The sequence below is a fragment of the Nicotiana tabacum genome, chromosome 17 (genome assembly GCF_000715075.1).
Source record: "Nicotiana tabacum cultivar K326 chromosome 17, ASM71507v2, whole genome shotgun sequence".
Classification (NCBI taxonomy): Eukaryota; Viridiplantae; Streptophyta; class Magnoliopsida; order Solanales; family Solanaceae; genus Nicotiana; species Nicotiana tabacum.
The window spans coordinates 143,446,335-143,472,002 of NC_134096.1; the positions used below are offsets into that span (position 1 = coordinate 143,446,335).

General features: G+C 36.2%; 4 protein-coding genes across 5 annotated transcripts; 2 read left to right on the plus strand and 2 right to left on the minus strand.

The window, feature by feature from the left end:
- Window positions 1–2,608: 2,608 nt before the first annotated feature.
- On the plus strand, window positions 2,609–6,489 carry LOC107812706 (mannose-6-phosphate isomerase 1). The gene is made up of 5 exons (XM_016637858.2): window positions 2,609–3,355; window positions 3,527–3,694; window positions 4,445–4,657; window positions 5,377–5,643; window positions 6,026–6,489. Exons 1-5 carry the CDS (start codon window positions 2,975–2,977, stop codon window positions 6,332–6,334), a joined length of 1,338 nt encoding a protein of 445 aa, XP_016493344.1. The 5' UTR covers window positions 2,609–2,974; the 3' UTR covers window positions 6,335–6,489.
- A 407-nt stretch (window positions 6,490–6,896) lies between these two features.
- Window positions 6,897–11,553, minus strand: LOC107812707 (uncharacterized). Its single transcript, XM_016637859.2, has 8 exons — window positions 11,072–11,553; window positions 10,507–10,551; window positions 10,204–10,333; window positions 8,791–8,872; window positions 8,658–8,706; window positions 8,275–8,372; window positions 7,519–7,657; window positions 6,897–7,434 (listed from the first exon to the last, which is right to left on the minus strand). Exons 1-8 carry the CDS (start codon window positions 11,414–11,416, stop codon window positions 7,273–7,275), a joined length of 1,050 nt encoding a protein of 349 aa, XP_016493345.1. The 5' UTR covers window positions 11,417–11,553; the 3' UTR covers window positions 6,897–7,272.
- Window positions 11,554–14,434: 2,881 nt separating this feature from the next.
- Window positions 14,435–19,902, plus strand: LOC107812709 (uncharacterized). Its single transcript, XM_016637863.2, has 11 exons — window positions 14,435–14,697; window positions 16,281–16,473; window positions 16,580–16,665; window positions 16,988–17,072; window positions 17,395–17,473; window positions 17,600–17,730; window positions 17,889–17,975; window positions 18,199–18,302; window positions 18,869–18,999; window positions 19,133–19,243; window positions 19,560–19,902. Exons 1-10 carry the CDS (start codon window positions 14,639–14,641, stop codon window positions 19,240–19,242), a joined length of 1,065 nt encoding a protein of 354 aa, XP_016493349.1. The 5' UTR covers window positions 14,435–14,638; the 3' UTR covers window position 19,243; window positions 19,560–19,902.
- Window positions 19,903–20,449: 547 nt separating this feature from the next.
- LOC107812708 (protein ABA DEFICIENT 4, chloroplastic) lies at window positions 20,450–23,960 on the minus strand. 2 transcript variants are annotated; one of them, XM_016637861.2, is made up of 6 exons: window positions 23,646–23,960; window positions 22,592–22,823; window positions 21,704–21,804; window positions 21,297–21,425; window positions 21,125–21,213; window positions 20,450–20,777 (listed from the first exon to the last, which is right to left on the minus strand). In XM_016637861.2, the coding sequence occupies exons 1-6, from the start codon at window positions 23,691–23,693 to the stop codon at window positions 20,627–20,629; spliced, it is 750 nt and encodes a 249-aa protein (XP_016493347.1). In that variant the 5' UTR covers window positions 23,694–23,960; the 3' UTR covers window positions 20,450–20,626. The 2 variants fall into 2 exon arrangements, with proteins under 2 accessions (XP_016493347.1, XP_016493348.1); XM_016637862.2 differs by lacking the exon at window positions 21,297–21,425.
- Between the last annotated feature and the right edge of the window lie 1,708 nt (window positions 23,961–25,668).

Below are 25,668 nucleotides of genomic sequence, written 5' to 3' on the forward strand. Positions count from 1 at the left end.
TTTGACGGCTAAATTTATGGCCATGATTACCTCGATAATCGGCAAAAGTTGTGCTGAATCGTGGGATGACGCATTTTTGGGGCATTAAATGCGGAGAGACGTGCGTCTAATTAACCGTCAGAAACCTTCAGAGGGAGTTATAGTAATTCCAGCCAAAAAGAGTGTTTCTACCAATTTTTCGGTAACACAAAGTTATGTCACCGGAAAGAAGGGGGACTATCTGTATAGGGTGAAATATGATATGACACGTGGTCATCTGAAGGAAAGACACATGGAAACCTAAACGGGGATGGCCGAAGACTGCATACTCATTCCGCTTGTCACCGGAAGGGATTACGTTCATAAATGTATATTAAATGCTCTGCGCCTAAGGGTGACAAATGGGTGAGTTGGGCTGAATTTTGGCGGGTCAAGATGGGTTAGGTCAATAAATGAGTCATTGCCCAACCCAGCCCAAAGTGTACTTAGGCTAAGATGGGTTGGGTCAAGATGGGCTAAATAATGGGTCATAGCCCATACCGCCCAACTTGACTCATGTTTTAGAACCATGCTCATCTTGCATAAACAAAGTCTTTTACCTTTTATACATAGGGTAAACCTTAAAATGTGTAAGTTGTGAGGGGGTTTGCGGGAGGTGAGGTGGGTGGTGCAGAAAAACGAAAAAACAGAAAATTGAAAATACAAAAAAAAAGAGTAAAATTGGGGCAACTAAGTAAATTTTTAGATAAGTTGGGTTGAGATCCTTTTGTTTTAGGTGAGCTTCATGGGGTGATGCAGAAAAACGAAAAAACAGAAAATTGAAAATACAAAAAAAAAATATTTTTGCGGGGGTGGGTGGTAACTAAGTAAAATTTCTAGATAAGTTGGGTTGAAATCCCTTTGTTTTGGGGTGAGCTTCACGAGTTATAATTGGGCTACTTCATGGGTCAGAATGGGCTATAAAAAATAATGGATTAACTTGGGCTCAACTCACATAGACCCATGAGCTAAAATGTTATAGCCCAACCCATTAATCTCTGGACGGGTTGGGCGGGTTGGATGGGTTTGAGCTCAAATTGCCACCCATATCTGCGCCCGGTAGCATTTAATAAGGAATTTTCTGCAGCATTAAGAGCGACGGCCCGTTACAGAGAATTTGATATTTATATTCACCGTTACATCTTCGTCAATGACCCTCATAATTGATATTAAAGGAGGGCATGATCCTAGGACCTCCTTCCCTAGACATAACTATAAATAGCGAGCCTAGTTATCATTGTAGAGGACACGAAATTATTTGGCAAAACGTACACTACATTCTATACAAAACTTAATATAACCTTACTTTCTTGCTTTTTGATCTTATCATTGCTGTGTCCGTAAACCTTGTTCCCAGAACTGCCATCTCTGTTGTTTCATCTACATTTTAAGGCTAAGTATTGTACATTTCTTCAATTATTACATTATTTCAGGATCAAATTAGTTTAATTGTCTAGAAACCACGTATAAATTCAATTGTACTATTTTACGGGTAAACAACGCCCCTAGTCAGAGCGCGCAAAAGATGAGTTCGGGCTTCGGATTTATTTCCAATAACATTTGTACCCATTATGCGTACTTCAATTATTTCAATTAGCCATTTTTACAAGAGATGTAATATGTAGAGTTGATGAAAAAGTTCAATTTATATCTATGAGTACGTAATCTGTGACATTATGTACATGTTAAATTTTGCAAATATCAAAATTTCCCATTGGCAATGGAGTAATAAACTAAATCAGACGTTAGCCACCCAAAAACATTATCAGATAGAGATGATTTTTTTATTTTGTGCTTCATACAACTGACACTAATTGTGTGATATTTCTTTTTTGTCTTATAATTTTGTGAACCCAGAATTTTATAGACCCAAAAGTATAAGATATTAGTCCATATATTTGTGAAATAAAAGAGGTCTCATACAACTAATATCATTTGTGTGAGACATACCTTAAAACTTTTTCGATAGAGATACATATGTACTTACTCTATCCGTCAAATTATTTATGATTTTTTTATAAATACAAACTTAAATAAGTTTGTATTCATAGTCACAAAAAGTACCAACTTTCCACTTTGCACACATCAGTTTAGAGGGCAAATCCAGGATTTAAGTTTTATGAGTTCAAACTCATTATACTTTTTTAAGTTATGAGTTTATATTTGTTATTCTTGTAATTTTATTAGATTTTTACACATAAAATTATATTTTGCATATAAAATATAAGGTTCAAATGAACCCAATGCTTTTCAAGGTGCATACGCCCCGATTCATTTAGAAGTTGTTTAGTTCGTGTTCTAGTTGTGCCAAGATTATAGGGTAGGAATGACTACATATAGAATAAACTACTGTACCGATTATTGTTTAATTGATGTATTATTGTCAAATATAGGTTGGTAATGCAATGTAACGTTTATTTCCCTCCTGTAGAGTTTAATAATAGCTTCATTAATTGTATGTAACATTATATTTTATTAATAATTAATAATAATATAGGAGTACGTAATAGACTAATTTTTCTGAATGTCCCCACAAATCAAACTATTCCTTTAACTCGTGGATCGCGTGTATAAACATGACACATCTCCTGAGTACTTGGACCCCGACCCGAGAAAAGAAATAAAGTAGTAAACAACTGATGACCACATGATGAAACTAACGACGAACCCCCACCGAGATCATAACGGCGTGCGTGACTCTTCAGCAATTTCCTCTTTTCTGGATTCTAGTTTCTACTACGGCAGTACACAGTACTGTACCCAATTCTACGATAACCCCAAGTTACTCTCGTCACTTGCTTTTGTCCAATCCTATTCCAACTGTCCTTCCCTCCCTCACAAATTCATATATTCTCCCCTCGAATGGAAAGTAGAAGCAACTTTCAATTTCATATATTCTCTTCCTCTTTAAGTTCCCCTTTTCTTTATATACTTCTACTTCTCTCTTTCTCTTTCCATGGAGGCTGAGGCTGTTTCTGTATCAGTGTCAACAACTATGGAGGGTTTTAACTTTAATGGGCTTTTGAGGTTAACGGGTTGTGTCAAGAATTACGATTGGGGCCGGAACGGGAAGGAATCTTGTGTGGCACGACTCTATGGGCTCAATACTGGGGGAAAAATCGATGAGAATCAGCCCTATGCTGAATTTTGGATGGGGACTCACGACTCTGGGCCGTCTTATGTAGTGGAAGAAGGAAGAACAACAACTGAGAATGGATTTGCTAATGGCGGAGAAAGAGAAAAGCTTACTTTACAAGATTGGATTGAAAAGAACCCTAGTGTTCTTGGTCAAACTGTTCTTCACAAGTGGGGTACCCACCTCCCTTTTCTCTTCAAGGTGACCTTCTATGTTCATTGCTTTTAATTTGCTCAAAGTTTTGGTTTTTTATTGTGATATTGATAAAATAATGCAAAATAACAGCAAATTACGATTTTTGATATTTGGACTAGATAAGGAACCTTTTTTCTTCTGCTATTGATCAGTTCTAGGCTTTGATTTGCGTTATAGGTATTATCCGTTGCAAAAGCTTTGTCAATACAAGCCCATCCGGATAAGGATTTGGCTACTCTTCTGCATAAGGAGCAGCCACTTGTTTACAAGGATGACAATCATAAACCTGAGATGGCTTTGGCGTTGACCGAATTTGAGGCCTTGTGTGGCTTCACAAGTCTTGAGGTACTACTTTTGGTTTGTATATTTGGAGTTCTTTTAGGTTTATCTAGTTTGGGGTAATGCATATATCAGATGCTTTTAAATTATGATATACCCAGCAAAACGTTCCAGTAGAGTTAAGCAACTTGTTTTACTGGATATATATGTAGTAATTATTGGTGCTGTCTAGACTCTAGAGGCTCTGATGTCATAATGATAGAATATCTCTTAGCTGTGAGTATTTATCAGGCTCCAGCTTATTGGGAAAATATTCATTCTTAGAGCACGGTGGGGACTCTAAGCTGATTGTAGGGTTGTCTGACTTAATAAAAAATTGATGTTGAGTTTTTAAATCTTGAAAGTTTGTTTTGTTTGCCTTTTCCTTTTTGAGTATTATTAACTGGACCTTGTTGTTTTTCCCACAACCGGAAGGAATAAAGTAAGGGGAAAGGTCCCACTTAGCTTCTTTTGTCTTCTATAAATAAAAGATTAATTACTGGTTGTGCTCTAGTTAGAGCTTGTATATAATAACTAACATGTGTATGTTTTATTATTCTCTTCCTGTTATATCGTCTGTACTGCAAATTTTGGTAGGAGCAAGTCTATAATGATCTAGAAGTGGGGGCTGGCAACTGGTGTAATTAATAGAGTGCTTTATCACGTGGTTGACAAAAACCTAGCTTTTTGACTTGAGATGATCGAGTGGACTTACACTTCTGTAACTGTTTGGAAGAATTAAAAATACTAGATGTGAATTTGATGACTTTTTTCCAGGAGCTTAAAGTGATTGTTCAGACTGTGCCTGAGATTATTGAAGTGGTTGGTGATACGCCTGCAAAGCGAGTATTAGACTTGAACGAGGATGATGGAGAGGAGAAAGTTAAATTAGTGCTCAGAAAATTATTTACGGAGATGATGTCAGCTAACAAAGATGTGATCACGGAAGTTCTTGCCAAGCTGATTAGTCGTCTAAATATTAAAAATAAGGTAAAGTCTGATTGCTCCATGATTATATGAAAGTTCAAGGTTCTTTTGTTTTTCTTTTGATGTAATTTAACTCTCTTTCTGCGCTTCTACATGGTAGTGACTCATTGATGTGGCAATCTGTAAATTTTTGCTCTTCATTGTCTTAGTTAATCATTTGTGTCTTATTGCACAATTCTCTACCCATCTCTCAATCTAAAAACAATCACTATGCCTCCCCTGATTAAATTTGAATTTTTACGTGTTTGTTTGTATATTCTTGAAGAATGTGGAGCTTGTCCTTACTTAACAGTGTATTTCTATCTAAGCACTAAATTCTTCTGTTTTAGGGTAACTTTTGGTCGTATCATCAGAGTTAAAACAGATTCTTTTGGATTTTATCCCCAAAACAGAATGTCCTGCCTATTTTCTTTTATGACACATGCATGCTCAGCTGATCACTGAGAAAAGTCGGCTATCAAATTAGTATGTAATTGGGAACTCTGTGTCTTTAACTCAAATTTTATGAAGGAGTAGCTCAAATACCCCATTCTTTTGGTTGTGTAGCACATGGGTCATCTCTGTCTTAACCTGGGACACATAAGATATTCTGAAGTAAGTGATTTGCTGAAGATGAACCACATGTTGTCTTGTTTTCTCCTCAAGCATATCTGGAACTGTTGCTGTTTAAATTCATGTTGCACGTTGTTTATTAAAGAAGATGCTTGCACTTTGGTGTTTAGGCAAGGCGGCTGACGGACAAAGAACAACTGGTCCTAAGACTTGAGAAGCAGTATCCAGCTGATGTTGGTGTTTTAGCTGCATTCTTGTTTAATTATGTGAAGCTCAATCCTGGTGAAGCTTTATATTTAGGGGCAAATGAACCTCATGCATATGTATATGGTGAGTGTGTCGAATGCATGGCAACCTCAGACAATGTGGTACGTGCTGGCCTAACTCCCAAACACCGGGATGTTACAACTCTCTGTTCAATGCTCACATATAGACAGGTACAGTCAGAGTCACTATTAGAGGCGCTCTTTCATCCTCCATGTTTTATTAACCTTTGTCATATAGGTTGAGACTGCAGATCATTTGAAGGGGAATATCCTTCAGATCGATCATAGTATACGAGCCCAAGATCCACCAAGATAGTGCTATATTCATATTAAAATCACTTGTATCTTTGATTGAGGCATAAAAGTTCCTAAAGTAACAGTACTAGTGGAAATTAGTCAGCAACATTTAGAATATCGCCCAATACCCCTAATAGGTAGATTTTATTGGTTATGGAAGGCAGGCTAGTTATTTGGCAAGACTACCGAACATGCAAGTTACATGGCATTATGTATCTTTTGATCTAGGAACTAAAATTAGTGTTTTCTGTTACAGTGTTACCCTGAAATTCTGCAAGGTACGAAACTAAATCCGTTCACGATGAGATACCTCCCTCCCTTTGATGAATTTGAGGTGGATCGTTGCATTCTTCCCCAACAATCAACTGTTGTCTATCCTTCTTCTCCTGGTCCGTCCATTTTTGTGGTCATGGGAGGAGAGGGAACAATGACCACATCAGCAGAAGAGACTGTTGCTGAAGGTGATGTCCTATTTGCACCTGCAAATACCAATATTACCATTGCAACCTCCTCTGGTTTGCACTTGTATAGAGCAGGAGTAAACAGCAGATTTTTTGAGGAATGACAATAATAGCCACGTACGCTGGCTCATAAATATAGTGAATCTGTGTTATATTGGCTGGCTCCACTTTGTAATATTAGCATGTGCAGGTATATAACCACTTTATTAATGTATTGTTGTAAGCAAAAACTATCATTGGAAGGGTGGAAATTTTGCTCTACTTTCTTTGTTTCTTCATGGTCTAATATCAACTTTTGAGAACAGATATGGTAAGGATGAGAAAAGTACAAATGCTAGAAAAATAAATAAACTCAGAGGGACTAGGGGTGAGCAATGACTTGTTAGTCTCAAATTTTGGTCGTATTTCTTGTCTTTATCTTCACACTGTATTTGGTTGTGCAAGAATCCTTGCTGATGTGTTGTTGATACCTGGTGCGATTCATCCTTTGTCTGATGGACTCTGCCACTCTTCTCTTTGGCTGTTTCATTCATCTCTTTTGGGTAGAAGATTAATAGTTGCACAGCAGTTAAAGCTCACTCGTAGCAAATGCCAATATTTCATGAAAAGTGAAGCCAAAGAAACCCTGAATGGAATAACTAAATGTATAAATGCCAAACCAAACAATTTAATCATTAAAGTGAAAATGCATATCACTTAAGTGTCTTATTTTAAAGGCTGGACATCTTGGAAGCTAAATTTATATGTGGTACTGATTTAATAGAGTTACAACCGATGAGCATCCAAGCGGATCAAACTGTTAATGATTTTGATCGTTGATCTGCCATCATTGAAGTCGTGCTTATTCATCCCTGAGACTATTCTGTCTAACAATTGGACAGAACTACTGTCTCTGTCCTGTTAGTATCTTGAAGATCATCTATCTCCAAAAGCGATAAAAGTACAAATTCAATCCTATTCTAAAACCTCTCAATTGTCAATATCTTGATTGAATCACGGGCCAAGGCAGTGGTTCTCGAAAATATCCGGAGGCAATATCCCTTCATAATTTTGTCCCAGCTTTATTTAAGCCGTTCATCCATGATAGAATCGATTGTGCACCCTTTGTCCATGAGCAATCTAACATCATATCATGAGCAACCCCTTCAATACAGATCGTCGGGATGCCGTAAAATCTTCCTGTTTCATTGAGTCCCTCCATGTCCTGAGAAAATCACATCATTCATACGTTACTTCCAGAGCACCTGAGATATTTAGCTCTCACAAAGAGTACTTTAAATGCACTTACCACAATGAAATCATCCTTTGCACCCACTACGAGTACTTTAAATGCAGGATCCTCGAGTCGAGGGACAGGAAGAGCTGCGTTGAGCTTTCTTAGATCAAACAAAGGCATCCTTGAGCTTTCAGTCATTAGCTGTTGGTAACTAGAAAAAAGGAAAAAAAGAGAACAAGAAATATTGTAAGAATCTTGCTTGAGCGGCAGGGAGAAATCATGATTTTCCAATTGCGTCAATACAATAAAATAGATGCCTGAATCGCTCCGTGTCCAATTAATCAAGGTATTATTCCAACTTAAAATAAAACTAAACTATCAAGATTGAAATATAAACAAACTTACTAACATAACCTAGGAACTCATAAAACAAACTGTTCACATAAACTCATTCGCTACTATTTGAACTGGATATTAACTTAGGAAATGGCCATTAATGGATTGTTGATAAGGAGGAATCCTCAAGCTGACAGTAGAGTAGTATATGCACCAGTAGCCAGGTCTTTACAAATCAACCAGGAATACGTTTAGTTCAAACTACTGATATTTTTGGGAAAGTGGTAGGAATAACTCAAACGGGTAGCATGTTCAAGAACTAACTTCTTTTGCTACTCTTTGATTGTCCAATAGTACACATAGACATCTTCAAAATTAGGTCAGGCAAACATAATAATATGTTTTATGAAAAATATCGTCTATTTTAACCCATTTTCTTCTTTCATTTGATATCCAAAAAAGTAATAAACATCTAAGTTGTCATTGACTGACCGCACAACCAGCTGATCCTCCATTGCTGCTGAGAAAAATGTTTCTTTACAAAGAGGTAAATCAGTTTGAAAAGCTTTGGCTGCCAGGCTCCGAGTTACCTGCTCGAAGTATTAAAGTCACCAATTTGAAAATCACAAGAATGCAGGAATTAAAAAAAGAAGAAGAATGCAGACATTTTATGCACTTAATAAGGATATAACCACTTACTGATTTTACCACTGACAGTATAGAGAGAAAATTTGAAACAGGAAACAAGAAGCAGACGAAGTGGCTTCAATATGTATATCTGTATGCCTTTGTAAATGCTAGGAAAGGCAATTACTTTGATAGTTCATAGCTGAGATAAGTGTGTATAGCATTTCTTTTAAATTAAATAGACAAACCTTGAAAGCAGCAATAGGCTTGGAAAAGAGATACCGCCATACTAAACCACTGAATAAAACAAAAGAGAAATAAGTTATTGAGTGGAAATAAAATTCGTATCGAAAACAAGCTTTATACAGTACAGGAAGTCACCTATTACCCGAAGGGGGTACTGAGCAAACGAGCACAGCTCCAGCAAGATAGGGCAATAAGCTTTTATTTTCTGAATTAGATCCTGTAGCACCAAAAAGAAAAGAAATACGTATCTGTTTTGAGTAAAAACAACCACTTTAAGAAACTTTTTTTTTATAAGGTAACCACCTTAGAGGAACATGCTTTTGATAAGGTAACCACTTTTAAGGAACATACGGATTTGCTCTCATTGATATGAGATGTCCAACAAACAGCTTAAGCGGTTAATGTGCTTTATGATACAAATAGAGTAAGCACCTTAAATGATACTTCAGGGACCAGAAACCTAGGCCTACAATGTCACCCATCAACATACACACAAATTCTACCCCTCTTTTCGTAGGTGAATATAATGAGGTAAGTCCATGTGGGCACCAAGAGGGTGACAGCACAAGAGAGAGCTATGCAACCCAATGAATAATGAGACTAAACTGTAAAGCTTAGAAGACATATGATGTCTTAATACCATGCTGCTCTATTAATCAACTAGAGCTCAATTGCGAACTAGTTGGTTGTCGACTTTATGAATCCTTTGTAACCATTCTGCTCAATTTAAACCAAGTGCTGCTTAGAGAATGCCATATTTAATTCTTCTCTTTTGAGTAAATGACCTTTTCAAATGAAATTTCTATGTCATTGTACAGGTCTGTGCACAATAAAGTTTCTGTAGCGTGTACATAAAGTGCAAAATCTTGTATTGACCATGAAATATTTTTGGAAAACCTAGAAGCATGAAGGTGAAAGTGTAGATACCCACACAAAAACATTCTTTTTTAAGGGCAAGAAAACACTCACACCACTCCTTCACCTGCCTACACTGAACAGAGTTTGGATCCCTACCCTAATATCACACTTTCTTGAAGAAGTGCAATTTAATACGACAAACATGAAGCCACACAACTCTGTGTGGTCGGGCAAATCTCTACAATCTGAATTTAGTTTCACATCATATAGCCTAAATTGCAACTCAAGACAAATTTCCACTTGGGAATTACCTAGACCGTGCTTAAACAAATTTCCTGAATGAAAGAGATAAATAGCAACAGATCTGATTCTATTTTCATTTTGTATTTGGCCAAAACTAAGAGTTGGCTAAATTAGCCAAATAACGATTTGCATAAGAAGTGGTTCACCTGAAATTTGACCAAATAAGTTAACCACCAAAATGTCTCAAACCACAATTTCAAGTAAACAAAGACTTATATCAGAACTAGACCCCCATTCTTAAGATCCTGCGTGGACCTTCTTTCTTTTGAGGAACTTGAGTTAATAACATGAATAACATTCATTGGAACTAATCTATGAGCTAATGGGTAAACCTACAAACAATGTAGCATGCCTTAGTTTGCCAAACAATAAAGAAAACATGATTACCTTTTACTGCTTCGCTTCTAATATTTGCAATGTAATACTGAACAATAAGCCCACCAAATGAATGTCCAAGCAATACTGGTGGCAACTTGATCTCTTTGTGGATGAAATCAGCTATATTACCCGCATGTGTCTACTGAAAGCACCAGAGTACAGAACTATAAGGCACTGAAGACCATTTCGGTAATGTACTAAGAGAAACTTGAATGAGAATGTCAGCTCAACTCAAGGTCATTACTCTAGTAATTTCCTACCTTCCAATTGACACTCAACTAAAATCTCTAAACACAGAGAAATGTCAAATACCTGGAGCGTACCTGCAACTGCTGCAGCAGGTGAATCACTTTCTCCCTGGCAATGTCAAAAAAGGTAGAAATATATTAATAACGTATATTTGCTACTTTGACAGGGTTGCATTTCTTTTTTGCCATTTATATGATAATGAAATATCATCGCAAAATCACTAGGGGATTCCATTTAAATAAGTACATTAAAGCCAACAAGAATTTACTTTAGGTAGTTGTGAACTCCTTCCTAAATTTATCAGGTCTTGTTTACAAGATAAACAGTAGTTTGATCATTCAACCAAACAGCAAGTAATTCGGTCGGCTAATCGGTCATCAGTATCAAATTAAACATTATCTGGATATTAAAAAGAATTTAAGCAGTTAAACCTACAGCCTAAAAAGAAAGTTAAAGCCATAATATCCATCATATTCGGGCTTTCAAAATACCATGATTAAGCTACTCTATAACTGACCTAGTACTGGCAAATATATGAAAGTCTTAACCTTTTTTTAGCAAAATTATCAATTTTTGAATTCTACATTCTTTAGTCCATGCAATTGCAGTTGTTGAGAACACAGAGTACCTGGCCCAGCAAGCTGAGAGCGTAACAATCATATCCGTTTTGGGAAAAGAAAGGAAGCCAATGTTCAGCCCAGCACCAAGCTGCATGAAAACTTCCATGAATAAAAACTAAAGGTGGGTTATGAGATCTTTTCTTTTCCTCATCTGGGTCACTGAATTGAAGTCCTTTTTGGAAGAGAACCTCCATGTTTAGTCCAGATGGAAGCTTGTGAAAAAGACGGGATTGTCCCTGCTTCAGTTCATAAGGAACCTTCATTTTGTAATCTCCTGTTAGAACAGCACGAGTTCTTGTTGTTAATTTGGTTTGAGGAAATTTGGGGAGAATCAAATTACAGAGTGTAGCCATTGTTTCTCCGATACTCTTTCCTCTGTCGCAGTTTATCGCTTGGAAACTTTTTGTTTCTTTATTATCCCTCGGTTTTTTTGCATCTCGCCCAACTTTACTGATTTTTCTTGATTATGCATTTCACTAAAAAATGATAGGAGTAACAAAAGCACCTTCCATCTTAAATTAATTGTCTACAAAGGGTTTAGTCAAGAGGTTGTTAGAGGTAATGATTCAAACAGTAACATTGGAAAAAATAAATTAAGGATACACGAGTCGGTAATCTGGTGGTGCACTGGTTATTACCTCCCATTCCGTAGTTACGAGTGAAATGAACAAAAAATAAAGATAATTACTCAAGATAGCGGCTAATTTCGTATATAATAATAATAAGTAAATAACATTCTGTTTTTTTTTTCGATTCGCGCCGGAATGTTCCACATTGGGAGTAAAGCGCTCCCCAAAGGCAACTTCATATCCAAGATTCAGAATATGAGACCTTTAATTAAAAATGAATGAATATTTATCACTACACCGCAATCCTTGTTAGTAAATAACATTAGGTACCATCATTATCCATTGAAGTACTATCTAAAACGCAGGCACCATTTACAATTAAATTTTAGTCAATTCATTGCTATTATCTTCTATTGCAATTTTTCTTGTCATCCTCCTCCTTGTAGAATTCATGTATACATACTAAAGACTTCTAACAAAAAATAAGATTGTGCAATATTTTTAAAATAAAGATTAGACATTCACATAACTTAAAGTCTTAAACTATCACAATTATCAAGTTAAAGCACTCTAAAAACTTGAATTATCATGTCAAGGAAAATTGTTGTTGCATGGGTTGTCACGAAATTACAATTCGAACTAGAGGTGTTTAACGGGCGAGCTGGGATGGGCTGTACACAAACAAACCAGCCCGTCCGTTTAATATTTCGGGCTATTAGCGGGTTGTACTTTTTCGAATTTTTTTTGGTCCGTCCGGTTTCGGGCTTAGCGGGCTGGACCGAGCCGGGCTATTATTTTTTTTTAAAGTAAATTTTATTTTTCTTATTCAATGTTATTGATACTTAAGTATTTGTAAATTTTTAAGGCTTAGAATTAAAATTTAAAGTTTAAAGTTTTAAATTTAAAATTTAAAATTTTAAAATTAAAATTTGAAAGTAAGTGACTACAAAAAATTATTTAATAAGACCAATAGGCAATATGTAAGGATCAAGCCCCGAAGGCTTTCATTTGATATTTTTATTGAATTATATATAATACTTCAAATTAAGTTGCAAGTTCTTTTTTGATTTTTTGATTTTTGAACTTGTAAATTAAAAGTTTACAACAATTATAAAAAATAAGAAATAGTACATCAGAAACTGAACTTGAAGGAATATTTGCATCTACAGCAGAAGAAGCATCAACAATGTTAGCATAATAATTATATAATGTTTCTAAATGTTTGTGTAGATCAGAAATACAAGTGTCAATATCAAGAGTTTCAGTTGGTCCAATATCCATTTAAGAATATAAAGCACTGATTAATTGGTGACAAGTGACCATTTTGATAGTAGGGTTTAAAATAGCACCAATTAGGTAAATAAGGAAAATTGGGTAGAAATATTTTTTAAACTTATCTAGCATAGATTCAACAACAGAAGTATATCCTTCTTTCTTCTTCAGATTATGTAGTAAAAGAAAATTTTCAGCAATATGAACTAAACCATTTGCAATAGTAGGATAATAAGCTCCATAAAACTCAAGTGTAGCCACATAAAATTTTTGTAAAATTTTTACATCTTCAATGACATCCCAAGTTCTAGATGTTAACAAACGGATAGGATCGGTACAATGAGAATTAACAACTTCACTTATAGGCATTCTATATTTATAATAATATTTTAAGAATAAATAAGTATAATTTCACCTAGTAACTATTTCTTCATGCATGAGTCTTAGTTTTGTCTATAGTGTACACATTTTTCTTTAAATGTATTTAATCTAGCACTTCTATTATTTCCTTGATACCGAGTTGAACCGGGCTGTAGCCCTTTAAAAACTCTTTAGCGGGCTTAACGGATTCCGGTGTATCGGTATTGAAAAATTATTCGTTTGAAACTCGCTCCCCGCCCAACCCGTCAGCCCGCCCCCAATGTTACAGTATCGGGCTGAACCGGGTTATAAACGGGTCAGCCCGGCCCCGATTAACAGGTATAATTCGAACTTTAGGATAGTGTCCTGAAATTTGAATTGCCATAACTGAACTTTAGGATACTGTCCCGAAGTTTGAACCAAAAGAAGTGGTTTATTTTAAATTGTGACTATATTGAAAGGGAATACATTACTAATTCTGGTTATGTTCTAAACAAGTCCTAAAAATGGCCACTGGTTAGGGGTGTTCGTCGGTCGATGTGGTACGGTATTTAGATATTTCGGTTCGGTATTTTCGGTATTCGATTTCTTAAAATGCTATACCAATACCGTACCTAACTAAATTCGGTATGGTTCGATTTTTCTCCTTTCGATTTCAGTTTATTCGGTTCGGTAATTTTGGTTCATTCGGTTTGAATATTAACTAGTGTATAGAGTCATAGACCGTAATATTCTTAATTAAAGTACTCAAAAGTACAAAACTAAAAACGTTTGTTGACAAAAGTTTTGTCCAAAACTAACAAATATAAACCCAGAGAGAGAAACTGTAGATAAAGGAATAAATTTGATCAATAAAAATGTCTTGTTACTTGCTCAGAGTTAATTGATGAATTCATATTTAGGTTTTTTATATTTATATTATAATTAATAATATGTGTATTGAATGATATATATACAAAATATCATACCTAATACTAATTTTTTTAAAATTTAAATCAAATATCATACCGAATACCAAAATATTAAATACCAAATATCAAAACTTTTGGTTTCGATACGGTAATTCGGTATTTAACAATTTATGCACGGCCCTGCCACCACTGGTGCACTTAACCTAAAGTTTGCACCCGAGCTTGGCCCTTAATGCTTGGCCCAATTACTGATCCAAATATCCAGAATCTGACCCGAGGTCCTTTGCTACCGAGATCAACATCGGCTTTCATGGACTTGTACTCCTCCACAAGGCAAATGAATCTTCTCCATTGTTTAAGTCATAGTTTCGCATTCAGTTTCTTCTTCAGTGTGCATTTACCACTAAATTCAGTTTACATTTAATCGCTTCATTGAAGCTTAAACAGAATAATTGTTGCAAAAATGATGTCCCCAAAGCCACTTCCAGAAAATCGAGGTTCATCTCACTCGGCTACCATTAGGTATATCAATATCCTTTGAGAAAAACTCGCATGTTAATCGTATTTTGATCTTTATGTAGCTTCTCTCCAGAATTAATACTAAGTGATCGTTTTCCATTTCACTGCATTCTGCTTACTTTGATTTGGCATTTCCTGATACAAATTTATGCTTCATTCGTTTAAATTAATCGCTGTGATAAGTATTTGAAGCTATGTGAATTTTATCTCCTCCTAAGACCGAAGGTAATTGACCCCCCTTTCTCGAAGATATCGCAGGAATATTTTTCTTTTTTTTGGTTGAATATTTCTATTTGGAGTTTCGAGGGTTTACCAAAGAAATGTGCTGATTCATTGTCCAATTTACGCCTTGTATTAACTGGTTAATCATTCGAATGTTCTTTTTCACATATTAATTTATTTGTTTATAGAGGCAAGCAAGATTTGAAAGCATGCACATTTGACCCTGTTTAGTGTAGTTTTTTTTTTTTTTTTTTAATTTTTTTATTTAAGTCTTAGAGAATTATCTCCTAGTTAATTTTACAGTGTTTGATGGTATAATGTAGTATTAGTAGAAGGTGATAAGCGAACTCTATAGAGTGGAGTCGAAAATGACTTAAAGATGATAGATATATTTCTCCCTCCTATTTGGTGAAAGTTTTTCCTTTAAGTACAGAATTTAGTAATATTGGCAATTAAGCACCGTAAAATGCTTTTGCCAGGAATACCTTTTTCTTTATGTCATACCAAATATAGGGCCGTTGTTTTCATCAGCTGGTTGAGTCTAAACATGCCAGAGAATTAGTTAAAAATCCTGGAACAACAGATTGAAATTTTGGTCTTACAACAAAAACAACAGCAACTAAGCCTAGTCCCAAACAAGTTGGGGTCGGCTATATGAATCCTTACTTCTCCATTTAAGCTCAACCCATGTCATCATCATACTAAATAAAATAAAAGTGAAAATAAGTTAGATATAAATGAATAATAGCAATAATATTAATATTAGAAGTTCTTTAGCAAGACTAATAATAACGAAATTTGGTCTCACGGAGTACTAAAGTTGTCCAAGCCGATGACTTCCCGCAATATTATGTTTGTATAGATGCAACCTTTATTTTCATAATGGACACACTATCGTTTTATCCAAGAACAGGGAGGGAGGGAGGAGGGGGAGAGAGAGAGTCAGAGAGAGCATTTTCTAACTTCTATTTTACCTTTTATATCTTCAGCGGCTTATTGGGCTGATAGTATGTTTTCCTTGTTTGGTGTGTTCTACTGTTGGTTTTCGGCAAATCGTGGCTTCCCAAGAATTCTGCTAAGTTTATGAATAGTCAGAACATTTATGGCTAATCCTGTTATACTATTAGTATTGAATTCAGAAATTTTAGTTAAGCAAGTTTTCCAACACTCTTATATAAATAAAGCTATCAGTTGTTGATCTTTAAGTGGAAATGGTGGGAAAAAATGAATTTATCATCCTGCTTAAGAAAATGAATTTATCACTGTAGTTTTGAGTCATGTGTGAAGTTTTGCGTACTGTACTGTGAGGCCTCCTGCTCCGTGTTGCCCCAGAAGCTATTACTGATAGACTTGTCCCATTGCAGGCAAACCCCGGTGCAGATAATCCATATTGTTGGGAACTTTATGAGAATATGGTCAGTTTACTCCATGTACCGCTATTTGTCTCAGACAGGGGCTTCAGTTGTTCTTTTTATGTTCTGCTGTCTTCTTCCATCGTGCATATGGTTTCTAGTAGCGCAAAAGCCTTGGAAGGGCAGGGCACTTTCTAATACACAGGTCTAGTAGAGCTATCATTTTCTTCCTTAAATAAATATCGAAAAAGTATTGGAAGGTCATTTCATTGTCACTTATGCTTTTTTGCTGATAATCTTTCTTCCGACAGGTTGTCCCTTCAGTTGTAAATGGTGGTATAACAGCTCTTTACTTCATCTTGTGGGGAAAGGGGCTTAAATCTTGTGGTCCTGTTCGGTAAGTTCAAGGCTGAGTGATATTTTACTGTTCCTTTTTTCCTATCTTGAATTTGGTTTTTGCATCGTCCCTTTTTTCCTGTTCGGTAACTCTGGCACTAATATATCCTGAACTCCTATTTGTGTACATTGCATAAGCACATGGTAGGTTATTCTGGTAAGCAAATTCTTTGGCATATTGTCATTATCTCTTGCGGCCTCTTGTGGTAGTCTATACATGAAAGATTATGATCGTTTTGCTATGGTCATCTGTTTGAATTTGTTTTTCTTCTGTTAATCATCTAGTACCTTCACTTGCCATAAAAAAATTCTTATCCAATCAGGGCCATATTGGGTGAGTATTCTGGTGCTGTTCTAGGAGTATTATCTGGAGTACTGTATGGCAAGAGGGGCCATGTTTGGAAAAAGGTACACTTTTTGATTAACTACTGTTTTATTTATTTGCTTTGAAATTAGAAAAAAGCCTCATACTTTCATGCGACATAATTCTCAGATTCTTGAAAGCATGAACTTGTGGTGGATCTGTTTCTGTCAAATTTATTGTGTATCTTTCATACTGGACTTACACTAGGAAATTTAATTTCTTCTTTTAATGATCTAGTACTATAAGTTTATTTTCGTGGTAGAAAATTGAAAATTCTCTTACTTATTAGAAAGAAAAGCAATTGTAAAATTTTCGACTTTACTCTTTTCTTGGGTGGTAACTCATTGCTATTTTCCCCATCATCAGGTTGGCGGACTCCTTGCAATGCTGGCATCTTTCTACTTTTTATCACAAGGATGGGCGATGGCTTCATATTCTCCATTTCATATCCTTTCTATATTGAACTCTTCTATCTAGTGAACTCATTCTACATACCATTTTGTTCTTCAATTTCCTTCCCTGTTTCTCCCTAGCAGTCTCTTATTTAGCAGCCAACTTAACAAACAATTACCATTTAGCAATGCCTTTGATGATGAGGCACGGACCGAACAGCTAGTAGGAATGAAGGAAATGGTAGTTCCCATTCTCGCTGGAATCTTGTCAGCACTTCGGAGGGTGATCGCAAGACGGGTCTCACTTAAGGTTTGATCCATTCATTTAGCCATATGATCCATTCCACTTTCTATCCTCTCAAGACGGGTCTCCCATTTAGCCATATGATCCATTCCACTTTCTATCCTCTGGTACTTAACTGAGCAAGTAAAAGCTACCCTTGAATATTTTCCATGTCATTTGCACAGAACCAACTGAAGAGGCGACTCCATGCCATAACCCTTACTTCTGCGACGTGCTTTTTGTTTCCTGTTGCCATGTGGGACATGATTATAGTGAGTACATTTTGATACTTTCGATGGCTATGTTGTTAAGAATCTTCTGTTTTACTGTTTTCAACATAATTTAGGAACATTTGGTCCTCCCTGCCCCAAGGGTGTTCCCTTTACCAATTCTTTTATCTCCCTTTTTTCTTCTTCGTCTTCATCATCTTCTTCTACTTCTCCTACTGTTTCTTCTCTTTTAAGTTGCTTGCCCTCTTTGTATGGAGATATTCAGGGATCAAACAATGTAGAGTTGCCGTTTTCAGCATGGGCTTTTTCAAGCAGCATCTTATTTGGGATGATATTGATATTTTACATTGATAGCATTGCAGAGGAAAGGTAGCTTTTTGTGATCTCTGGCTGATCCTTGTGAGATCCTTTTAATTTACTAACACTTAACTGATTGCTATTGCAAATACGGTTTGGTCCTCATCTGACCTTATTGATTAATGTTTAATGTTTTGGCCTGATTGTCTAAAGATCTCTGTTTGTGCAAGGAGTATGAATTTATGTGTATCTTATCCATAACTTTTATCTTGGGGATACACGCCCATTATTGGCAATTAACTGGCAGCATTGCTTCATGGCTTCTTACTTCGAATGCATTTTTTCCCTCTCTTTTGCTTGCATTTCCCTTTTCCATCTTTACTTTTTATATCGTGGCCCATTGCGAGGTAAGAACGACTGTTGTGGAGTAAATAAGTTCCCTTCGTGCTGGGTAATTACTTTTATCATCTTTGATGCCTCTCAAATAAGAGGCATATATTGTGGTCTTTGTTATGTCTTTGGGTATGTTAGATCATATCTTCTCTATTCTGACGCCTTTCTTATATTCTTTGATTTCTTCACTAGACCTGCAAGTCAACGGTCTCATATGGAAATTCTATATTATTGCCAATTTGTAGGTTGCATATGGTTTTCTCTTCTCCAAGGCACTTAATGGTTGCGGGAGGATGCATCATTATCATGGAGATAATATATAAAATGGACTTCTCTTTACTCGGCTTTCTTATTTGTGCTGCCATCTTGGGATTTGGTATGATGCAAATGCGCATACTATTTGTTGCTTTTAGTTAGTATCATAAATTTCTTTCATTGAATCGATATATGTTATTGCATGATATTTACTTTATTGGTTAGTGAGTTGATCTCACTTTTGAATTTTGTAGGCATATATGAAGCTACGTCCTTGGATCGTTCTAGGAAAGATTCTTTCCAAGGATCAAGCTCCAATGGCATCTTGGACGATCAAACTGAAATGTCTCCACTTCCTACTTGATGTGAGCAACCATTTCTCAAAGAATTTGGTTACTTAATTTATTTTCGCCTTTGTTCAGTTGTTGCCTGCCATGTCTCTTTCTGGAAGATGTCACAAGGATGCGCTTTTGGATGAGTTAATGTTATCCAGATTCTTAGATAATGGAGTTAAAGAAAAATTTCTTGACTAGTAACAAAGTGTTTGTAAGCACATAATTTTTGTCTAAACGTATGTTTTGTCAAGCACTTGATTTGCTTCATTAGGAATTATAAGCCTACAGTAAGCAGTAATGAATTCAGATCTTGCTGACGAGAATATTGATGCTTTTGTTTGTCCAGGTGCAATACCAATCATACTTTTGACTCTAAGACAAGTGATGCAAACGAGGAGAACATGTTTTCTGGTATACTCCTTATTGTGTCATGGTAATTGACTCTAAGACAAGTGATGCAACGAGGAGTACTTTCCATGTTATGCCCAAACCATCGAGTGCCTGGAGTCGTGGAAAGCACCGCAGGAATATATAACAAGCAGAAATGTTATGTGCATGTTCCATTTGATGGTTGCCATGTTGCATGTACATTGAATTTATGTTATGATTTGATTTATTTGACAGACAAGGTTAGCGAAATATTTGTACAAACAGTATATATTCCTTTATGGATTTAATTTTATTTTCTCCGCTAGTCTTTCATTATATTATGAAGGGTTAGTAGAATGCAATATGTTAATTCAAAATAATAAAATGCAATTATTTATAATATAAAGATTTGAGTAGTTTAATTCAGAGTTCTAAAATATTTTTACTATTAAAAAGTATAAGTATTTCTATCTTTCTTAATAAAGATTTTGTACCTAAGCCAAAATAATATTAGAAAATCTATTAAAAAAATTTCGGGTCCCAAAAGTTGTGGCTAACGCAACCAACCCTCTTGAGCCACCCATAACTTTCTTTTTTCTTGATGAGGAGATGCCCTTTAATTAACGATAGCTCAGTGTCAGATATTGGCACTAAAGAGAGCTAAGTTATGGATGCGAAATAATCACCGTTTCAAGAAATGAAAGACTTGGTATCCATTGGATCACGGTTTTCTGAAGCAGCTAGTGGAAGGCAATAAGGAAATACTTGGTTAGGTAACCTTTATGAGATTTGAAGTTCTTACCTCGAATACTATCAGTCTTTGAATGAGAGAATAAATGCATTTCATTTAGGACACAGAATCAAGGAAGAAATTCTAATAGTCCACCTTCTAAAAAGGATGTAAATTCACTGAAAAGTGAGTAGATTTCAACTGTTTCAAGCAGTGTTGGATCAAAGATGCAGCTTAAACAAGTTTGTAGTTGAATGAAAATTACACTTTGTTCAGTTACATTAGCCGAAAGCAGGCAAAAATGGGTAAATCTGTCAGTTAGTTCTAGGCTCTGTTTTCTCTGCACTACTTAGTACAGCTTTGGTGAGGAGATGAATAACAATTCCCATGGGGCAAAATAGCAAGCAAAGAGACACAGAATGGCGCGTTTCAATATCGTTTTGCAAACCATCATGATATACCTGCCTGTTTGAAAGAATAAAAAATAGCATTAGAATAGTTGGTCAGTCTGGAAGAGAGTGACTTCTACAGCAAATTCAAACTATGCTCAACGGATTGGCTGGGGCGGGGGGATTCAGGTGGCCTTTTTGAGGGCACGTTTATCTTATCTACAAAGCATATCATCTCGTTCAATTCTAGAAAAAGAAAAGATGAAATTTTTGCAGTTCTATATTGGAGTATTCGGCCTTGGAAAAAGTGATCAATTTTTCATAGGGGTATTGAATAGAGGGACCCCCTTCCTTTTCCTCATCCCAAAAGAGACAGAAAGCATACAACTATGAGGCGTGAGAGAGAGAGAGAGAGAGAGAGACCTCGCAGCAAAAAGATCTACAGCCAATAGGTGAATCCATGCAGATGCTAATGTCATCTCACTGGAAAACATCTTTGCTATACCAGGCAGCTGAACAGAATGAAATATCAAAAATCCGAACCACAACATCAGCACAAGATAACAAGTATCATCTGTTGACCACAAGAACAAACCTCTGGAAGCCAGTATTTACTAGCAAACATCAACCGAATTGTATCTGGTGTCCAAGAGAGGTATAATAGAAACCCGTACAGAAGTCCAAGCACAACATATAGTATGGTGCTTCTCATCAATTTTCTGGTCTGCATTAATTATTTAATCAAGCCTTAACGCAATATATCTAGGAAAGAAGTAAATCTTCTCAACCTTCTTAATTTAAAACTTGTATGCTCTTAACCCAAAGTCAGTATCTTGCAATTAGATGACAAATCAATGCAACTGAAACCATGCCCCAGCAGTTCTACTTCCATGCATGACATAATGGGAGAACTTGGACCAAGTGTTTTTTAAGCTAATGATATAACCACAGAGTTTAAGACGAAAAAACGAAATGTTGCTTTACAGAACTGAGATAACTTACGAGTTGAGCTTTAGGTGCTACAACCATGAGGGTGTAAAACGGAAGAACAGCTGCTGTCCCCAGCGTAAAAACACTGCTAGCTATTTGAGAATTAGGCAACCCTGTGAAATAAGACATCAGTTGTCCCAAATTTGTATGCATACATGTATTTCCAAAATCTCAAATAGATCAATTTGATAGTCCATATACAATATAGTGACAATGTCCTTTTGAGGTAAATTCCAAATATGCGCACTAATTAGTTTGCTTATCCACTCCACAGGAAAGAAAATTTGTAGAAAGTGGAAGGTATTGCCTGCAAATATGTTGAATTCCGTTTGCATTATCAACAATCTGTTCTTCGATATACCACAGCAAACCCAAGAACTTATACATGTCGATAGATTAGCTGTTTAGCTCAAAGTTAAATATTAGCTTGGCAAGAAAATCCTCTAATTAATAACAGCGGCCTAATTTTATAAATAATGTCAAAAGAGGATAATTTGCATTCATCATGTATGAAACCCCCAGGTCAACATTTATGACATCGTTAATAGAGTAAGCGGACATAGATTATGACAATTCATCTCAACAATCTGTTAGTCAGAAGCTACAAACCAATAGCTATTACACCTTTGCCACACTTCTTGAACCGTGAAAGTAGGTTCCTGAAAGTACAATATCATGTTCCAATTTTAATCCTAAATAACAGATGTGTTAGAAGGGAGGTGTCATAAATACCCAAAGTGCATTATTCTGAGATGAATGTAAATTAAGATGAATAACCAGATTTCAGATAGAATATAGCTGCTTCCCCAGAATTATGCCAAGAAAAAGAAAAGTAGCAAAACACATATCAAGAACTAAGATAACTGATAAGACTAAAGAAGCATAAGATGAAAATATTACATATAGCAGACACCCTGCAGCTTTTTCTTTGCTGAAGATTTTGGAGGTTTGGCTGAAGTATTACTCTTGATCCTCCCAGAAAACTCCACCCATTGCTATGCTTACTTCCCCCTTTCCAAATTTCTTGACTTAAAAGGTCAGGGGTTATTGTTTTAAGTGCAGAAGAGGCAGGCTGGTTCCTCCTGATATTTCGTAGGATATGTGATGTCAACGCAGGTGCCCAGCTATCCGTCTACAATAAGTAGTAAGGATTGATTACTTCTAATTGCATAATGATTCGGCAGAAATGGCATTTCATTGTAGCTTCAAACTTGCTAGTGATTAGTGAGTAGGAAAACCTCATTTCTTTCTTTCCGTTACCAAGTAAAGATTCATACTATGGAAGATATGTTGAACCTGAACCCCAAGCCTATGTACAATAAGATAGTAATAGATTGACATTCAATTCATTAAGCCTCCAAACACTAGCATGCCTCACCCCTTTTTCTCTCTCTAATAAGAAGAGGCATCGCAAAGGCTTTAATTCCAAACAAGAATTCAATCCTTGGGAAAAGTACCAGTTAATTCTAGCTGGAATGGTAGAAAAGGTAACTCAACTGAAACATGTATGTGGTGCCCCCCAAATACCAAAAACATCTCCAATTAATAGAAAATTCCACGTAATCTCTGCTTCTGATTGCTTAGTTACTCAATACTATGTACCTGAAGTCTTCACTAGTATTTTAACTGTTCTCAAGTCTTAAATGTGAAATTTTCATTAATTGTTACTATCATATTGCAATAAAGCAACTTCAGATCTAACCAGAATAGTAAGTCGGTACTAGAAGTAAATAGTGTCTCTGACTAAGTACCACAACAAACCCAAATATGGAAATTCAATCAGAGCACATAAGAAGAGGTTAAAAATGCTTCCCATTAAGATGCTTTGAGGAACAACAATTTAACAATAAAAATGAAGAATTTCTAAAAAAAAATCAGACAAGATATATATAATAAGCTACCAATACCCAAGAAAAAAAAATAGATTAGGACATTGATAGCAGAAAGATCATACCTTGAGTGAGAATTGGGAGCGACAAAAGCAAGTAGAAGTTAAGGCCATGGTTGATGAGTATGGGAATTGAACGAAAATTTGGAGGAATAACAAGAAGAAAAAGAAGAATTAAAACATAATGGACTACTCATTCGGTGTAGAAAGTACAAATTAAAGAGAGCAATTGTAGTAACGGAGAGCTTTTAGCAGGGGAAAACAAGACTATCTTTTGGAACGAACAGAGAGTTTGTTGGAATAGACAAAGTAATGGGGACTCTCTAAATTGGTCATGGCCAGTGCCACTGAATTAAAGTGAACTTGGCCAACTTCAAATGTAAAGGAAATTTCACCAAATCCGAAAATAACACTTCCTATTGGATTTGAAAATCTGTGATTGTACACGTGGCGCAGATGCAGTTTGGTTGTTTTGTCGGAGTTTGTTGTTCGGTTCGTAACTTCGTATAGAGACAAAAAGTTTTCCTCTATTTCTGATTGGCTTATCCTTTCACTTGACTAGGAAGATATGATAATGAAAGAATAAAAATATAGCAGAAAGTAGTGAAAACGTTTTTTGAAGTGATTAGGATATTAAACTATAAGGAAGCATTGTTGATTACTATATGCGGGTAAAATCGAACTCAGGATTTGACCGAGCATCCAACACGACAATTTGGGATCGAGAGATGGTGATAAAATCCAGTAGATCGGTTCCTGTTTTACCAAATTAGCCATCGGAACCACCAGACTTGACTTCGAGTTTATCAAGGTCATAACCGATCCCGGTCTTAGCGGTCTCAAGGAATGTATTGCCAGCTTATCCGACAGGGGTCCGAAATTCCCGCAACTAACCGGGCATTAAGTCGGAAATCACGGAATATACCAAAAAAGGGACCAACGATCAACAAATCAAGGACTTTTTTACCTTTTATGGAACAATAAATAATACCTTAAAGGTAGGTTCCTCTAATATATAAAGGGGCTCTCACAATTCATGAAAGACATTGTAACATACACTTATAAGAAATACATTACAATTATCCTCTAAATTCTTATTCTTTAGTATCTTGGTATCAATCAAAGTACATTCAACTCAAGGGTGGTCAATTTTCCTAGGCTAAAATTATCCAACTCGTATGGTTTGCAGTTAATTTATCGTTATTTATTTCAATTACAATCTAATTTATCGTTCCGTATCAAGTTAATCCGCATATCCTTTAAACCACTTACAAATTCAATTGTTATCCGATTTTGAGGGTAAACAGTTTGGCCCCACAGTGGGGCTAAGGATAATAGCGGCAATTTGATACGAATCGCCATAACACACCCCATTTTACACTTGTTCTTTGAAGTATTTCTGATTTTAGGTCAGGATCGAAATGTCAAACCCACAGTCTGTCCCTCTAAACATAGACACAGAATCCGGCCACCATGGCAGGAACAACAATGCAGCGCCCGGTAACGATGCAACACCGATCGATCTTGGTCGAATCCTGGTGGTGGTTCCCATCGACGCCTGTTCACATATGGCCATCGACACAAACCAGCCCACCGACCCCGAAAATAGCGTGCGCAGGGAAGTGCGTTCGATTCCCCAAAACACTCACGACGACGAAAATGATGGGATCAACCTGCATATGATCTTCGAAATGCAACAGGCTCAACATGCGGCGATAACTCAATTGCAGAACCAAGGTCGAACGCTGAGCAGGAATGAACCCGAACTCCCCCGGGAATCCATCCGCAAGAACGAACCAACCTCGGAAAGAACGAGCGAGAGTAAAACGGGGACTAACCCCGAAATCATAAAATTGCTCGAAGAATTTACGAAACGGATAGAAACAGGGGAAAAGAAAATCGAAGCCAATGATAAGAAGATGGAAACCTACAACTCCATGATCGACCAAATCCCAGGAGCACCCCTGATATTGAAGGGCTTGGGTTCCAAGAAATTTATTAAAAAACATTTTTCCCCAAGCGCCGCTTCGAAGCTGATCCCTAAAGAGTTTTGCATGCCCGAAATCCCTAAGTACAACAGAACGACCAA

What these genes read in the sequence shown, in the direction of transcription:
- LOC107812709 (XM_016637863.2), top strand. Translation starts at nt 14,639, where the DNA reads ATGATGTCCCCAAAGCCACTTCCAGAAAATCGAGGTTCATCTCACTCG. An exon ending in TCTCACTCGGCTACCATTAG is followed by an intron (nt 14,698 to 16,280) that starts GTATATCAATAT and finishes GTCCCATTGCAG; the next exon opens with GCAAACCCCGGTGCAGATAA. An exon ending in CAAGACGGGTCTCACTTAAG is followed by an intron (nt 17,731 to 17,888) that starts GTTTGATCCATT and finishes TCATTTGCACAG; the next exon opens with AACCAACTGAAGAGGCGACT.
- LOC107812708 (XM_016637861.2), bottom strand. Translation starts at nt 23,693, where the DNA reads ATGGCCTTAACTTCTACTTGCTTTTGTCGCTCCCAATTCTCACTCAAG. An exon ending in TAGCACCTAAAGCTCAACTC is followed by an intron (nt 21,426 to 21,703) that starts GTAAGTTATCTC and finishes TAATTAATGCAG; the next exon opens with ACCAGAAAATTGATGAGAAG. An exon ending in GTAAATACTGGCTTCCAGAG is followed by an intron (nt 21,214 to 21,296) that starts GTTTGTTCTTGT and finishes CATTCTGTTCAG; the next exon opens with CTGCCTGGTATAGCAAAGAT.
- LOC107812706 (XM_016637858.2), top strand. Translation starts at nt 2,975, where the DNA reads ATGGAGGCTGAGGCTGTTTCTGTATCAGTGTCAACAACTATGGAGGGT. An exon ending in GTCTAAATATTAAAAATAAG is followed by an intron (nt 4,658 to 5,376) that starts GTAAAGTCTGAT and finishes TTTGGTGTTTAG; the next exon opens with GCAAGGCGGCTGACGGACAA. An exon ending in CAATGCTCACATATAGACAG is followed by an intron (nt 5,644 to 6,025) that starts GTACAGTCAGAG and finishes TTTCTGTTACAG; the next exon opens with TGTTACCCTGAAATTCTGCA.
- LOC107812707 (XM_016637859.2), bottom strand. Translation starts at nt 11,416, where the DNA reads ATGGCTACACTCTGTAATTTGATTCTCCCCAAATTTCCTCAAACCAAA. An exon ending in CAGTTGCAGGTACGCTCCAG is followed by an intron (nt 10,334 to 10,506) that starts GTATTTGACATT and finishes TGCTTTCAGTAG; the next exon opens with ACACATGCGGGTAATATAGC. An exon ending in CAAAGGATGATTTCATTGTG is followed by an intron (nt 7,435 to 7,518) that starts GTAAGTGCATTT and finishes TGATTTTCTCAG; the next exon opens with GACATGGAGGGACTCAATGA.